This window comes from Bufo gargarizans, chromosome 4 (assembly GCF_014858855.1).
Source record: "Bufo gargarizans isolate SCDJY-AF-19 chromosome 4, ASM1485885v1, whole genome shotgun sequence".
Classification (NCBI taxonomy): Eukaryota; Metazoa; Chordata; class Amphibia; order Anura; family Bufonidae; genus Bufo; species Bufo gargarizans.
This window is the reverse complement of record NC_058083.1, coordinates 221,615,167-221,630,947: the sequence shown is the minus strand read 5'-3', so window position 1 is coordinate 221,630,947 and position 15,781 is coordinate 221,615,167. Positions and strand designations below refer to the sequence as shown.

Genomic DNA, 15,781 nt, shown 5'->3' with positions numbered 1-15,781 from the left:
GAAAAATTGTGGGCCTGTTTGGTGTGGCCAGCCTTCTCCCTTTTGCCATCCCACTGCCTCTTCCTGCCTGTTGCGGTGCAGCAGATCCCTCCCCCTCTGTACTGCTGTTCTCGCTCGGTTTTCCACCTTCCCAGGTTGGGTCAGTGACTTCATCGTCCACCTTCCTCCTCTTCCACTTCCTCACTCTGCTCATCCTCCTGACTTGTTGACCTTACCACTACCTCAGTGATTGACAACTGTGTCTTCATCAACCTCTTAAGACAGTAATTGCCGTTGAGTTATTGGCAACTGTGTCTCATCATCATCCACCTAATTAAACAGTAATTGCTGTTCCCCACTTCATCTTCTTGTGATTCTGGATGCTCAAGAGTTTATTAATCAGGGCGCAAGAGCTGATCTTCTTCAAGCGTGCTTGGCGAGAGGTCCAAATCAAGGAATCGCGCTGAAAACTCTCTGTGGTGGGAGGAAGGAGGATCAAGGTGAGGATTGGGTTGAGCAGACTCTTGGTTACTGAGACTCAACTTGGTGGAAGACAGGGTGGTGCTTAACTGACTGGAAGCATTATCTGCTACAATCCAACCGACCACTTGTTCGCACTGGTCTAACTTCAAGAGTGGTTTCCTGCACTGCCCTGCAAACTGGGACATAAAGCTAGGTATCGTGGATGATTGTTTTTTTTGTGCTCTGGCAGCAGGCACAGTTTCACCACGTGCAGGGCCACGGCCACTGCCACGTCCCTTACTGCTATCCTTCATCATATTAAATGTGATATATAATTGAAAGTCTGTCACATGTACAGTAGCGTAGGATTTGGAAGTGTATGCGCAAGAAAATTTAAAAAGCTATTTGGGATGTGGAAACGTTATACAGGAGAGGTACCACCGGTAATGTCACTGTCCGCAGTGTCTATGCCAAAAAAGTACACTGTCTGTCACAGAATTTTTTTTGAAGTGCACATGTTACATTGCAGATGTGGCCCTGGTAATGTCACTGTCAGAAGCGGACACTGTCTATTGACAAAGTACATTGCATGTCACAGATATTTTTGGGATGCGCACACTTTACACAGGAGATGTGGCGCAGCTAATGTCACTGTCCACAGCAGACACCATCTACGAAAAAAGGACACTGTATGTCACAGATAAAAAAAAATTGCACACACTTTACACTGCTGTGGTGGCACTGGTTATGTCACTGTCAGAAGTGGACAACGTCTATTGCAAAAGTACACTGTATGTCACAGATATTTTTTGGATGCGCATACTTTACACTGGAAATGTGGCACAACTAATGTCATTGTCCGCAGTAGACACCGTCTATTGAAAAAGAACACTGGATGTAACAGATTTTTTAGGAATGCGGAAACTTTACTCTGGAAATGTGGCGCAGCTAATGTCGCTGTCTGCAGTGGCCTAACTATTGTACATTATTATAGATGTTGCTGCCATACACAATAGTCCTTAGAAGGACTTTTGGGTCTGTAAAGTTTTAGCAATTTAGCGCAGGTTGCGCTAAAAATATAGATTGCTGCTGCCACACGCACACAGCTCTCTCTGACTAAGAATGAGCTGAACATGAGTCATCAGGTGCTATATAGCAGCCGATGACGCATTCCGGCCAGCCAATCACTGTAATGCCAGCAGCCAACATGGATATGACATTACAGTGAGGGCGGAAACTCGATGTGCCATGTGCCATGTGCCATGTGCAGAGCATCGAGATGTTCAAGCCGAACTGGTGTTCGGCCGAGCATGCTCAATCATCACTAAAACTAACGCCAACACAACAGTATACAGAATAACAGGTCTGAACCTACACCACAGCCTTGAAATGGTGCAGAGATGTACAGAACTAGAGGTGTATAACTACTACAGGCACTAAATCAAGTCAATTACAATACAAGTGATTTAGCTTATATTGTCATCTGCAAAATACTGTGCATTGATGGTCTATGATAGAGCAGCTCAGTGAGACGTTAATAATAAAAATCTTTGCCATTTATACATTTTTACAGTTCTAAGTTTTAATTTATTTTATTCATATTAATAACTGCATGCAAGTTAATGATATAATTTCAAAGCACGTTTTCATTAGTTGTGCTCCAACTTGAACAAAAATAGATAGATACATATATACTGTCCATTTGCACACACATATAAGGGGCATGATAGAGCACTTATACACAAGGCATGTCGAACCCTTGTCACTAATATGGAGCACATGCCACATACACACACAATTACTACTATGACAATTAGAGATAAGCAAAGTTTTGAAAAATTTGATTAGGCAGCTTCTTCAAATTTTAACACAAATATTTTATTTGTTACGAATTTCTTCATCCCGAATCACTTTATATTGTATGGACCGGGTGCAATGATGGGGAACAGCAATAGCAGCATCTCCCTTCACTTAACCCCGCAGATGTCACGTTCAACGCTGATCGCTGCATCTGTGACTCACAGCTGCTCAGGTGTTAGTCAGGGGATAAAAAAGAACAATTATACTCACCTCATCCACTTGATCACAAAGTAGCCATCTGTCTTCATTGAAGAAAACCTGCCAAAGGACCTACAGTTAGTCTGATGACATGATCACGCTGGGCGCGTACGGTAAAGTCATTAGTGACGATGTCACTGAGCATGCTCAGCATGATCACATGGTGAGGTCATCACGCTTGCCAACGGGTTCTTTGGTGGATTTTCTTCGATCAAGATTGGAGCAGATGGTCTATCCACAATCAGCCACCATTTTAGGAAAAATTAATTTGTTACCATGAATAAATTCAAATTTTTCCTGAAATTTGCATCGTAGTGCACATTGCACAATTTGATTCGCTCAACAATAGAAGCAATCATTAGGTTGGATTCTACAGCTACTGTATCACTAAAAGCAGAGGGAAAAGGCTATAAAGCAGCTTAATGCAGAGAGCAGAGCTCATGTTATAATTGTCACAAAGCGGGTGTGGATTCATTGTGTCACTTGAACAGATTTGACTTGGGACTACTTCTAAGGGTGCTATTTAAGTGACACCCTGTTTTTTATCCTTTAACTATATATAGGGATCTGGACTGCTGCTGGGGATCCACCAAACTGGTGCCTCTTGGAGTAGTCTCTGTTCAAGTAACAATTGAACCAGCATGGAGACATTGGTGCAGAGGACAGAGGGTCAGGCAAAACCCAAGTTATGGACACTATCAAACTAGAACAAGTTGCTCAGGCACTTTTCCACAGGGGAAGTTGACTTAAAGGGGTTTTCTAGTAATAATTATTCTTTATCAAGTGTCTACAGCATGCCTCCTGAAACAGAAGATTCATACTTACCTAATGCACACCACTTCAGTCCTCTGAGCTGCCCATGCTTTCTCCATCTTCCAGTTCCCACATTGTTTACACCTGCTGGCCATGAGCATGGCCATATGCACAGCTGCAGCAAATGGCAGGCTTCAGTGGTGACATGCTGCATGTGGCTGCATCACTGCTGAAGCCAATTATTGACTGGAATGGTGCATGTGACCATGGCCATGGTCAGCCAGATATAAACAGTGCATTGACCCTGAGACAGCAGTGGTAAAGATGGAGACAGCAGTGGTAAAGCTGAGAATTGGTACAATGTGGAATTTAAATCTTATGAGTCTGTTGAGCACCACAGAGAATGACCTCACAACTTTTGTAACAGCGAGGGATGGAGTAAAACAGAAGACTACCGCTTCTTCTTTTTCTCTTACCCATCCTTCATTCTTCATGTATAAGCATCCAGACCACTTATACTGCTGGGTCATACCCCACCATGATTTTTCAAGATGCTTTCGCCTGCTGGACACAAAAATTATGCTTCCTTTAAAACAGAGAGGAAATAATTATCTATTGCGCATATCTGCCACTATCATATCTATTTAAATGTATTTTTTTTTTAAGTTTTCATCTTGATTGCTAGGTAAGTTATTTTTAGTATATTCAAAACATTTCATTCTTCACACAATATCTTTGTTTCGCTTTATAGGTGTTTTGGTTTAGCTAATATTTTCAATTAATGACAATTTTTATTGATTTTGTTTCCTCTGATTTTTCAGAGCAAGACCCAAAGTGCAGTATAATGGATATGCTGGACATGAAAACAGTAATGGACAAGCATCATTTGAAAATCCATTGTATGATACAAACTTAAAACCCACAGAGGCAAAAGCTGTTAGATTTGACACAACACTAAACACAGTTTGCACAGTGGTATAGCCTTTGGTGCCCATAAAGACTGATTCATAGCCATACCTCTGATGGACAAGCAGAAATTCCATTGGTGCCCTAAACCAATGTCTACTACTTTTGGCTTTGCTGCTGCAGTCTTTAACACCACTGATCAGCAAACTATCCATGAATCTCTAGTTTTTTTTATTTCAATGAGTTGAGTCTCCTGAAGATGAAGTAAAGACGTCCCTTCATTTCCAATAGGATTACAATACTTGGCTGCAAGCTGCTTACCATCAAGGAATAACGCACTTCAGGAAGACTACATAGTCATGCCACTTTATTATTTTGATGCCTCATAGATGATAACATGTATGTGGCAGAATGCCTTTCATTGCAATATTTTGGGCACTTGGATCATGTGTGTACTGTGATGGATGAACATACCACAGTACATCTATATTTTTTGTATTCCAAGAAACATGAATGTCCTGAATGACACACAATAAACCTAAAGGAGTGGACAACCTGACTTATGGTTGCAAATATAAAAATGCTTTACCATTAAATCAATGACATTTTGTAACCATTTAAAGCAACCAGATCTATCAGACACTATTTGTGCACTGGGCGGTTTGCAAAAATTTTCATTCAGCTGGTGTTGCAAAATATTCCTGCACAATTTTTTTGCACTAGTATGTTTGAAATGAGTAAATTCCATATCACCAACAAAAACAGGGTTTATAATGAAAATGTTCAATAGCTAAAAAATATATCCATCTTCATTTACCACTCATTTCACTAGACACTGTTCTCCTAGTTCTGGAAGTCATAATGAATCATCATTTCCTAACAAAAAGAAACTGTGTTTCTGTTCATTTTACTACAGACAGAGTTTACATCATCATAAACACACATCTGACATCATTTCCAGAAGCAGCAGTCAATTTTTGTACAATATATATTTTATGTCTTATTTTCTTATAAAAATAAATAAAAAAACAGGGTTGACATTAAAAAAAAATTTGTATGATACAATTAAACTGCGGGTGTTTGACAAATTGTGAAAGTTATTTATTCAAACAAAGTGAGAAGTACAAAACTATTGGTATATTTTACAGTACATTTTAACAATTTAATTTAAGATTTGCTTTCTTTGATGCAATAAGTGTTATGTTACAAAAAAACTATGTCAAATCAGCCTCCCTTAATGTCCCTTAGTCCTAAATGTTCCTACAAATGGGTTTTCTGAAAAGCATTTAATATGTTTTACAGGCACATGGACATGGTAAACTGGTCTCCGGAGATAACTTATTGACTTCTATGGGATAGTTTTCTAGACATCTGTGACCTCTGCAAAAACTAGGTACATGAAAGACTGTAAAGAGTGTTGGGAGCACAGGCATAAATAGTTATAACAATTATATCTATACTTAGAGAATTGGTTTCAGTGATAGAAATGGGTTCCTTTTATCAGATCGTGGATCTTTTTGTACAATGTACTGTACCTAACTACAATCTGTCAAAAATAGATGTGGGACAATGTAAAGGGATAATATTTCCAATGACAAGTAAAATAGTTTTTGTTTTGTTTTTTCATGGCAAATACCTGTTTATGTACAACCCAAATAAGTCTCTTGCTAGTAAGAAACTACTAGAACTCTCATAAAATTGGAGAAGGGTTTCTCCAGGGTATGTTTATTTAAAACGTTATTGGTTTTACATAATTTTCTGATATGTGTACTTACATTACTATTATGACATTTTTGGGAGGTTTTAGAAAACAAAAGTATTTCACTAGCTTAAAGTCAAATAATAATAAAGGTAATTATGGTCATACATTATATTTACAACTAGGAAAATAAGTATTTTATACACTGGTGATTTGCAAGTTTTCCCACCTACAAAGAATGAAGAGGTCAGTAATTTTTATTGTAGGTACACTTCAACTGTGAGAGACAGATTTTAAAAAAACAAATCCAGAAAATCATAATTTGATTTTTAAATAATTAATTTGCATTTTATTGCATGAAATAAGCATTTCATACAATAGAAAAACAGAACTTAATATTTTGTACCGAAACCTTTGTTTTGCAGACGTTTTCTGTAGTTCTTGACCGAGTTTGGACACACTGCAGCAGGGATTTTTGCCTATTTATCCATACAGATCTCCTCCAAATCTTTCAGGTTTCGGGGCAGTCACTGGACTACATTGAGTTTCAGGTCCCTACAAAGATTTTCAATTTGGTTCAGCTCTGGAGACTGGCTAGGCCACTACACGATCTTGAAATGCGTCTTACAGAGCTACTCCTTGGTTGCCCTGACTGTGTGTTTCAGGTCATTGTCATGCTGGAAGACCCAGCAACAACCCATCTTCAATGTTCTTACTGAGGGAAGGAGGTTGTTAGCCAAAATCTCACAATATATCCATCCTCCCTTCAATACAGTGTAGTCATCCTGTCCCACTTGCAGAAAAGCACCCCCAAAGTATGATGTTTCCACCCCCATGCTTTAAGCGGTTGTTGGGGTTGTACTCATCCTTTTTCTTCCTAAAAATATGGTTAGTGTGGTTGATACCAAAAAATTCTATTTTGGTCTCATCTGACCACATAACCTTCTCCCATGCCCCCTCTGTAACATCCAGATGGTCAGTTGCGAACTTCAAATGGGCCTGGACAAGTGCTGTCATGAGCAGAAGGACCTTGTGTGCCCTGCAGGATTTTAATCCATGGTGGCATAGTGTGTTACTAACCGTAATCTTTGAGACTGTGGTCCAAGCTCTCTTCAGGTCATGGACCAGGTCCTCCCATGTAGTTCTCGGCTGATTTATGATCTTCCCTAGAATTATCCTTACCCCACAAGATGAGATCTTGCATGGAACCCCAGACCGAGGAAGACTGCAAGTCATCTTGTGTTTCTTCCATTTTCTAATAATTTCACCAACAGTTGTTGCCTTCTCACCAAGATTCTTGCCTATTGTCCTGTAGCCCATCCCAGCCTTGTGCAGATCTATAATTTTGTCCCTGGTGTTCTTAGACAGCCCTTTGGTCTAAGCCATGGTGGAGAGGTTGGAGTGCGATTCATTGAGTGTGTGGACAGGTGTATTTTATACAGGTAATGAGTTTAAACAGGTGCAATTATTACAGGTAATTAGTGCAAAGTAGAAGAAATTCTTAAAGAAAAACTAACAGGTCTGTGAGAGCCAGAATTTTTGCTTGTTGGTAGGTGATCAAATAGTTATTTCATACAATAAAAAGGAAATTAAATCATACAATATGATTTATTGGATTTTGCTTTAAATTCTGTCACTCACAGTTAAGGTCTACCTACAGTATGAGAAAAATTACAGACCTCTCTATTCTTTGTAGGTGGGAAAATGTGCAAAATTGCCAGAGTATCAAATCATTTTTTTCCCCACTGTATATATTGTACAATCTAATTGCCAGGTTCAAGGTTCAAAGGTAACCTGAATGATTAAATGATTTTAAAGATTATATCTCCAATTATATTTTTAAAAGTTTACCACAATTAAAGAAAATGAACACATAGTTTGCAAATCCATATTTTGTACATACCTAGTGTTGATTGAGCACCAAAGTGCTCGTGTGATGTGACCGAACACATCGGGATGCTCGGGTGCTCTGCTGAGCACCCGAGCCTAAATGAAGTCAAAGGGAGAACAACAGCATTAAACTAGGCACCCTCTGCTCTGAAGTAGGAAGGGGGCCTGGTTGATAGAAAAAGGTCAGAAAATGATGCAAACACCACTGATATGGTTCGGGAACAGCATGGGGAGGATGTCTGAATGCATCTTGGACTCCCAGGTTGCTGCTGGGAACTATGTTGTCCGAGTAGTACGCCACTTTTATAGACTGACACTAATACGTGCAAAACTGAAGATAAAAGTAATTGTAAAGGAAAAATTGTTAGGGAACATTCTTTCTTATATATTTACTTGTATATAAAGTGCAAATGCTGCCAAAAATGACAAGGAAGAGGCACTCTGATACAACCTGTATATCACATAATGGAGGGCCTCATTCACATTGTGGTACAATTGTTCAGGTAGTGGGACTCCTACACTCATAAAGCCTATACAGTAAGTGAAAGGGCTTCCAAAAATTACAAGGAACCGTCACTCCAATACACCCTTTGTTACACTTAAAGGAGGGCATCATACACCCTTGAAAAATTATGATTGATGGCCTGCTGGTGAGCTGACCCTCTAATAAATGATATGCAAGGGCCTGCAGGTGAGCTGACACTGTAGAATATTTTAGGTACAGGGCTGCTGGTGAGCTGAACCTGTAAAACATTATATGTGAGGGCCTGCAGGTGAGCTGAAACTGTAAAAGATTTTATGTGAGGGCCTATAGGTTAGCTGACTCTGTAAAACAATATATATGAGAGGGCCTGCTAGTGAGCTTACCCTGTAAAAAGTTGCAGTTTAGGAGCACCAGCTGACCCTCTAAAAAAAATTCTGCGAGGGCCTGCCGGTGAGCTGACCCGATAAAACATTAGATGCGAGGGCAGCTATATGTGAAGGCATTATATGCAATGAATAAGCATGTTGATATGATGTAATAGGAGGAGAAGGAGGATGAGAAAAGGAAGATTCAACCATATACCCTTTTTTGTAGTGGAAGGGGTGCATGGGAATACAGTGCGATTGGTATATTACAAATAACACATTTAAAGAGCCTTTATGTTCATTTTTATAAGAGTCAACCTGTCAGGATTTTCAGTTGACAGTCGGATATGCTTATCTGTTATAATGCCACCAGTGGCACTAAATACCCGCTCAGACAAAAAGCTGGCGGCAGGGCAGGCCCGCACCTCCAGTTTGTGCCACATGTCCAGCTTGGACACACAGTAGTTGTAAGGCACTGAGGGAATATTATTATGTACTCCATCATCTTCCAAAATGTTTCCCTCCTTGTGACAGTAGGCCTTGCATCAGGGTGAGGGTGCTGGCGGGGTGTCATCAAACTGTCCCAAGCTTTGGAGAGTGTTGCCCTGCCTCTGTTGGAACTGCTGTATGTTCCCCTTGTCTCCCCTGCTTGGTTGGCCAAGGAACTTCGGACTCTGCCGCCAGCGTTGTCAGATGGAAATTCCTGTAGTATTTTTTCAACAAGGACCTTCTGGTATTGCAACGTTTTTCTCGTCCTCTCCACCAGAGGAATGTGAGATGAGAAGTTCTCTTTGTAGCGGGGGTCGAGAAGGGTGAAAAACGGTAATCTGTGTTGTCTAAAATGCGCATAACGCGCGGGTCACGGGAAAGGCAGCCTAACATGAAGTCAGCCATGTGTGCCAGAGTACCAACAGGCAAGATTTTGCTGTCGTCTTAAGGAGGATCACTCTCAATCACCTCATCCACTTATTCCTCTTCTGCCCACCCACGCAGAACAGATGGAATTAAACTTCCATGGGAACTATCCTCTGTAGCGGAGGCAACCTTCTCCTGCTCCTCCTCCTCCTCTTCATTGTCCAATTCACGCTGAGAAGACGAACTGACGGTGGTCTGGCTATCATCCTGTGTAATGTCTTCCCCTATTTCCACCTCTTCCACATGCAAAGTTTTGTCCTTAATTGTGAGGTGGGATGGTTACACTGATAATAGCGTTATAGCCGCTCACCATCAAAGTTTCTTAAAATCTCAGTTCAGACATCCATGCCCACTACTCACTTGTAAATAGCAGAAGCTGACTGGAAAGTTGACAACCATGTTGCAGCTGGTATTCCACTACGGCCCTCTGCTGCTCACAAAGCCTGGCCAACATGTGGAATGTCGAGTTCCAGCGTGTGCTCACGTCGCACAACAGCGGGTGAGCTGGCAATTCCAAGTGCTGCTGCAGCTGTCGATGACTTGCAGAAATGTGCACACATGCGGCGCACCTTCACCAGTAGCTCAGGCAAATTGTAGCCTTTTTTGAGAAACCTCTGAACCACTAAGTTTAAGATGTGGGCTAGGTATGGGATGTGTGTCAGCTTACCGAGCTCCAAATCTGCCACCAAGTTACGGTCATTATCAGACACAACCATGCCTGGTTCTAGGTTGAGTGGCGAGAGCAACAGCTCAGTCTGGTCTCTTATCCCCTGCCACAGCTCTGCAGGCGGTCTGCTGTTTGTCCCCTAAGCATATCAGCTTTAGCACGGCCTGTTGCCTCTTCCCCACTGCAGTGCTACACTGCTTCCACCTACTGACTGATAGCTGACTGGTGCTGCACGCGGATAATTCAGAGGTGGAAGTGGAGGAGGAGGTGGAAGAGGAGAAGTGGGGGTTGGAGCCACTATCATAGGTGCTGACGGAAACTCTGATGGAATTAGAGCCCGCAATCCTTAGCGCCGGTAGCACCTGTGCTATCCCAGGGTACGACTCGCTACCAGCCACCACCACATTCACCCAGTGTGCCGTCAGGGAAATGTAGCGTCCCTGGCCGAATGCACTTGTGCATGTGTCCGTGGTTTGGTGGACCTTCCCAGTAACTGCGTTGGTCAGGGCCCCTGTGATGTTACAGGACACATGTTAGTGTAAAGTGGGCATGGCACACCTTAAAAATTTGTGGGAAGTGCGTAACGCGGGACGGCCGCTGGAATCAGGCTGCAGAAGGCCTCAGTGTCCACAAGCCTAAATGGCAACATTTCCAGGGCCAATAATTTGGAAAGCTGCGCATTTAGTGCTATGTCATGTGGGTGGGTAGCTGGGTATTTGCGCTTGCGTTTAAAGGCCTGGGGTAAGGACATTTAAACACTGCGCTGGAACATGGAAGTGAATGTGGTCGCTGATGGTGCTTGCGAATGTCCAGGTGCAAAGCGGGAGGCATTCAGGCCTGCACCTTCGACAGGGAATTGGCCGGCATGTAACATAGGGGAAGAGGAGGCAGTGGTGTGACCTGCAGACACAGATTGTGTCCCAGGGATTCGGCCCACTTATTACGGTGCTTGGATGCCATGTGGCGGATCATGCTGGTGGTGGTGAGGTTGCTAGTGCTCACGCCCTGGCTCATTTTGGTACGACTACTATTTTTTTGTCATCCACACTTTCCTCAAAAAAGCAACATACAGTGGAATACCTACACCTTGGCAAGGAAGATTTCTGCAAGGGGGTGCTCCGTGGAACAGTTGCGGGCCTGTTTGGTGTGGCATGCCTTCTCCATTTTGCCACCCCACTGCCTCTTCCAGCCTGTTGCAGTGCTGCAGATCCCTCCCCCTCTGTACTGCTGTCCTTGCTCGGCTTTCCACCTTCCCAGGTTGCGTCAGTGACTTCATCGTCCACCTTCCTCCTCTTCCACTTCTTCACTCTGCTCATCCTCCTGACTTGTTGACCTAACCATAACCTCAGTGATTGACAACTGTGTCTCATCCTCTTCATCAACCTCTTGAGACTGTGGACTTATTGGCAACTGTGTCTCATCATCATCCACCTCATTAAGCAGTAATTGCCATTCCCCACCGTCATCTTCTTGTGACTGTGGATGCTCCAGAGTTTGGGGATCAGAGCACAAGATCTGTCCCTCTTCAAGCATGCTTGGCAAGAAGGCCAAATCAAGGAATGGCAATGAATAGATGTCCTCTGAATATCCGAGTGTGGGATCACTTGTTTGGCCAGACTCTCCATGGTGGGAGAAAGGAGGATCAAGACTGGACTTGGTGGAAAACAGGGTGGTGCTTAACTGACTGGAAGCATTATCTGCTGCAATCCAACTGACCCCCTGGTCGCACTGGTCTGCCTTTAAGAGTGGTGTTCTGTGCCACCCTGCAAACTGGTACATGAAGCTTGGTATTGTGGATGATCGTTTTTCTTGTGCTCTGGCAGCAGGCACGGCCTGTGCAGGCACCATCAGCATCATGGCCAATTCCCTTACTGCTCGCCTTCTTCATATTAAATGTTATATATGCTTGAAAGTCTGTCACACGTACCTTAGAGTAGGATTTGGAAGTGTATGCGCAAACAAAATAAAAAATGTATTTGGGATGTGGAGATGTCACACGGTAGACATCCCACAGATAATGTAAATGCTGTCACTAGCACCTAATAAAAAATTACAGGAAATGTCACAGGTATTTAGGATAATGAAACATGAAGCCTGACTGAAAAATTTGATCCAACAACCTTCGAGGTCGATCTGTTCAAAGCTACCCGCAAGCTTTATCTGCACAAGCTCTTCAAAGATACCCCACAGAAGCCAGCCACAACATTGGGAGAAGTACCACTTCAGATGGACTCTGGAGCCTTCCAAATATCAAATAAATTGAGTGAAGAGGAACAAGCCTGCCTAGCATTCCTAGCTGGAATGGATACCACTGAGGCATCCCCCTGCGATGCGTCCGTTGTACCATTTAGTGGTGGAGTCAGATCCACTTTTTGCCCCCCTATGCCCGCTGGGAGTAGCATTGATATCTTCCAATACCAAGTCATGAGGGATATTAAAGCGGTAATATATTCCACCGCCCAACCCAATATTACTAGCGAGGAACAAAAAGCCCTACAATGGCTACGTTCACAGGAGGATATAATAGTGAAACCAGCGGACAAGGGGGGCAATATAGTTCTCATGTCCAGAGAATTTTATGTCAACGAAGCCCTTAGACAATTGGGCGATACTGGGGTATATGAAAGGTTACGGGGGGACCCCTTGCCGGATACCCAGTCGTCACTACAATCCCTCGTCAAGAAATATATAGGGATTGGTTTTTTATCTAAAAACCTGTTGGAAAAACTTGTCCCGCTCTCACCAGCCAAACCCTCATGGTATTTTCTTCCGAAGATCCACAAGTCGCTGAGCCACCCCCCGGGACGTCCTATCGTCGCGGGGATTGGCTCAGTGACTGAGCCTATCTCCAAGTATTTGGATTGGCTGTTGCGACCGGTACTCAGTAGCGCCCCCGCCTACCTCAGGGATACCAATGATTTTCTATTGGCCCTGAAGGATATTTGTTGGCAGAAGAGTTACCATCTGGTATCCCTTGATGTGGAGAGCCTCTACACCCGCATCCCTCATGATGCCGGTGTAGAGGCTGTCCTTGACATCGTGGTGAACCTGGGTAAGAGCCCTATATATTGTGAGTTTGTAGGGGAGGCGCTCAAATTTGTTTTAACCAACAATGTATTCCAATTTGATGGCGAGTGGTTCAGACAAAAACTCGGCACGGCTATGGGGACCCCCGTCTCCTGCACCTTCGCCAATATGTACCTTTCCAGACTAGAGGATAGATATGTTTATTCTGTGAGTAATCCTTTTCTGTCCAAATTAAAGACATATCTGCGGTTTGTAGATGATATATTCATAGTCTGGGAAGGTACAGAGGAAGAGTGCAATCATTTCGTTGATTATATGAATAGAAATGATATGGGCATGACTTTCACGGTGAACTTCGGGGGAGATAAATTGCAATTCCTGGATGTGGCTGTCTTGGTGGAAGGCGACGAGTTGGTCACGGAGGGCTTTCGCAAGCCCACGGCGACCAACTCCTTGCTCCACCACGACAGCTTCCACCCAGAGAGTGTCAAAAAGGCTGTCCCATACGGTCAATTTATTAGACTGAGACGTATAAACAGCAGAGACAGTGGTTATCGTAGACAGGCGAATGACCTCAAACACCGTCTAATGAAGAGAGGTTACCCTGAAAATACACTCAATAAAGATATGGAAAAGGTAGAGGAAATTTTCTCACAAGATTATCTCTTGAGGGGCGAGAATCGGAGAAGGGAGAAAGGTGCAGATTCAGCAAAAAGCAGTAGATTTGCGTTCTCCTTTAAATACAGCCCTATGGCTGACCGCATCCGATCAGTCATATTTAAAAACTGGGACGTTTTAAGGAGGGACGCAACTCTAAGTGAGCTGACAGGACAGAGACCCCTTATCTCCTTCAGAAGGAGTCACACAGTTAAAGACAAAATTGTTAGAAGTAGGCTCCAAAAAGACAGCAGTAAAAATTGGCTTATAAGTAATCGACCTAATGGTAATTACAGGTGTGGAAATTGTTCACTCTGCACCAATAATCCACAGAAAAAGATTATTGAATTTGCCGGTATTCGGCATAAAGTCAATAATTTCATTAATTGCCGGAGTACCTATGTGGTTTACTTATTGATGTGCACTTGTGGACGGTTTTACATCGGTAAAACCATTAGATGCCTCTTCGAACGGATAAGAGAACACTTCAATTCTATCAAAACCGGCAAAGGTTGTCCGAGACTGATAGAACATATCAGAAGTGTGCACAATGGTGACACGAAGTGTATCTGTTTTTCCGGGTTGGAAGTCGTATCCACGCCCCCTCAAGGGGGAGATAGACACCGCCTCCTGCTACAGAGAGAAGCCAAATGGGTATTGCGCACGGGAGCCCTGGGGGAATTAGGACTCAATGATAGAAATGATCTAAGTCCGTTTTTGTAATATCCCAAGTATGCAGGGCTTCCACTCTTTTTCCCCCCCCCTTCTACCGTGTTCTATATGTGCGCTTTCTTTGGCGATTGCATGCGCATTACTTGCACATTGTTTTAACATGTACGTTGTTTTAATCATCTCCCCAGTGCGGACGTGACCTGAGTTGTCAGTCTCCATGACAGCAGCTCACGCCGGCACTTAAAAAGGAGCTGTGCACCAGCACGCACTGACGTTCAGCCTGATGAAGCGCATTTAGCGCGAAACGGCCGCCGCTGATCTGTGCGTGCGGTGAACTGCCTCTCCCCCACTGCCTGATGTTTTTGTGGATTACAATAAAGCTGCAATATTTGACCACACTGGTGAGTGCCGCTATTTTTTCATCTTTCTATATTACCTTCAGCTTGAGTCTTGCTTTCATAGCTGAGCACCGCCGCCTGTGTGTGTCCTCTACAGCCGTATCCAGCATTGGATTCTGACACGCTTGCACGCCGAGCCGCCGTGAGTGGTGCCGCCCCTATCTCGTTTTTGCTACATTATACAGGAGAGGTACCACTAGTAATGTTACTGTCCGCAGCATCTACGCAAAAAAAGTACACTGTATTTCACAGATACATTTTTTAAGCGCATACGTTACACTGGAGATTTTTAGGGTTCAGATAGCCGAACGGCTAATGGTTTCCCGTTTAAGGTCAAATATAAAATATAACATTTATTAGGTATTCTTTAAAATGAACGGGAAGATAGAAAAGAAAAGGTATCTAAAATTAAAGTGTTCTAGTGCTTGGTGACAGTATACACTTCTTTTGTTAATGGTTACTGCTTTTATTTGCAGTCTTTCCCATGGTGTATCTCAGTCCTGAGGAATAGATCCTATTTATTTCCCTCCTCCGGTCTAATAGGATTGTGACGAGATGTAAACTCTCTGTCAGCCATGCACCGGGGTGAATAAAGTACGTGTAACTCTATCCCTAATTTCCTCATTAAGGACTGAGTATTAACTATTCAAATCGGTGAACCCAGTGTCTGCAGCGCACCAGGGGCCGATCACCATGCACACTACACTAATCTAAAACCTAGACTTGCAGCTCCCCCGACATGTTTTACCACGGATGTGGCATCTTCAGGGGCTATGGAGCTACTTTTTTTGATAGTAGCTCCATAGCCCCTGAAGACGCCACATCCGTGGTGAAACATGTCGGGGGAGC

The 15,781-nt window shown here is 43.1% G+C and overlaps 1 protein-coding gene across 1 annotated transcript in view; it reads left to right on the top strand.

Moving 5' to 3' along the window:
• The window catches only part of CSMD1 (CUB and Sushi multiple domains 1), a 2,061,198-nt gene extending 2,056,965 nt beyond the window's left edge, over positions 1-4,233 (top strand). The window contains exon 70 of the mRNA XM_044291097.1: positions 4,074-4,233. Coding sequence (XP_044147032.1) covers positions 4,074-4,233 — 160 coding nt within the window. The remainder of the gene's footprint in view (positions 1-4,073) is intronic.
• Positions 4,234-15,781: the final 11,548 nt, after the last annotated feature.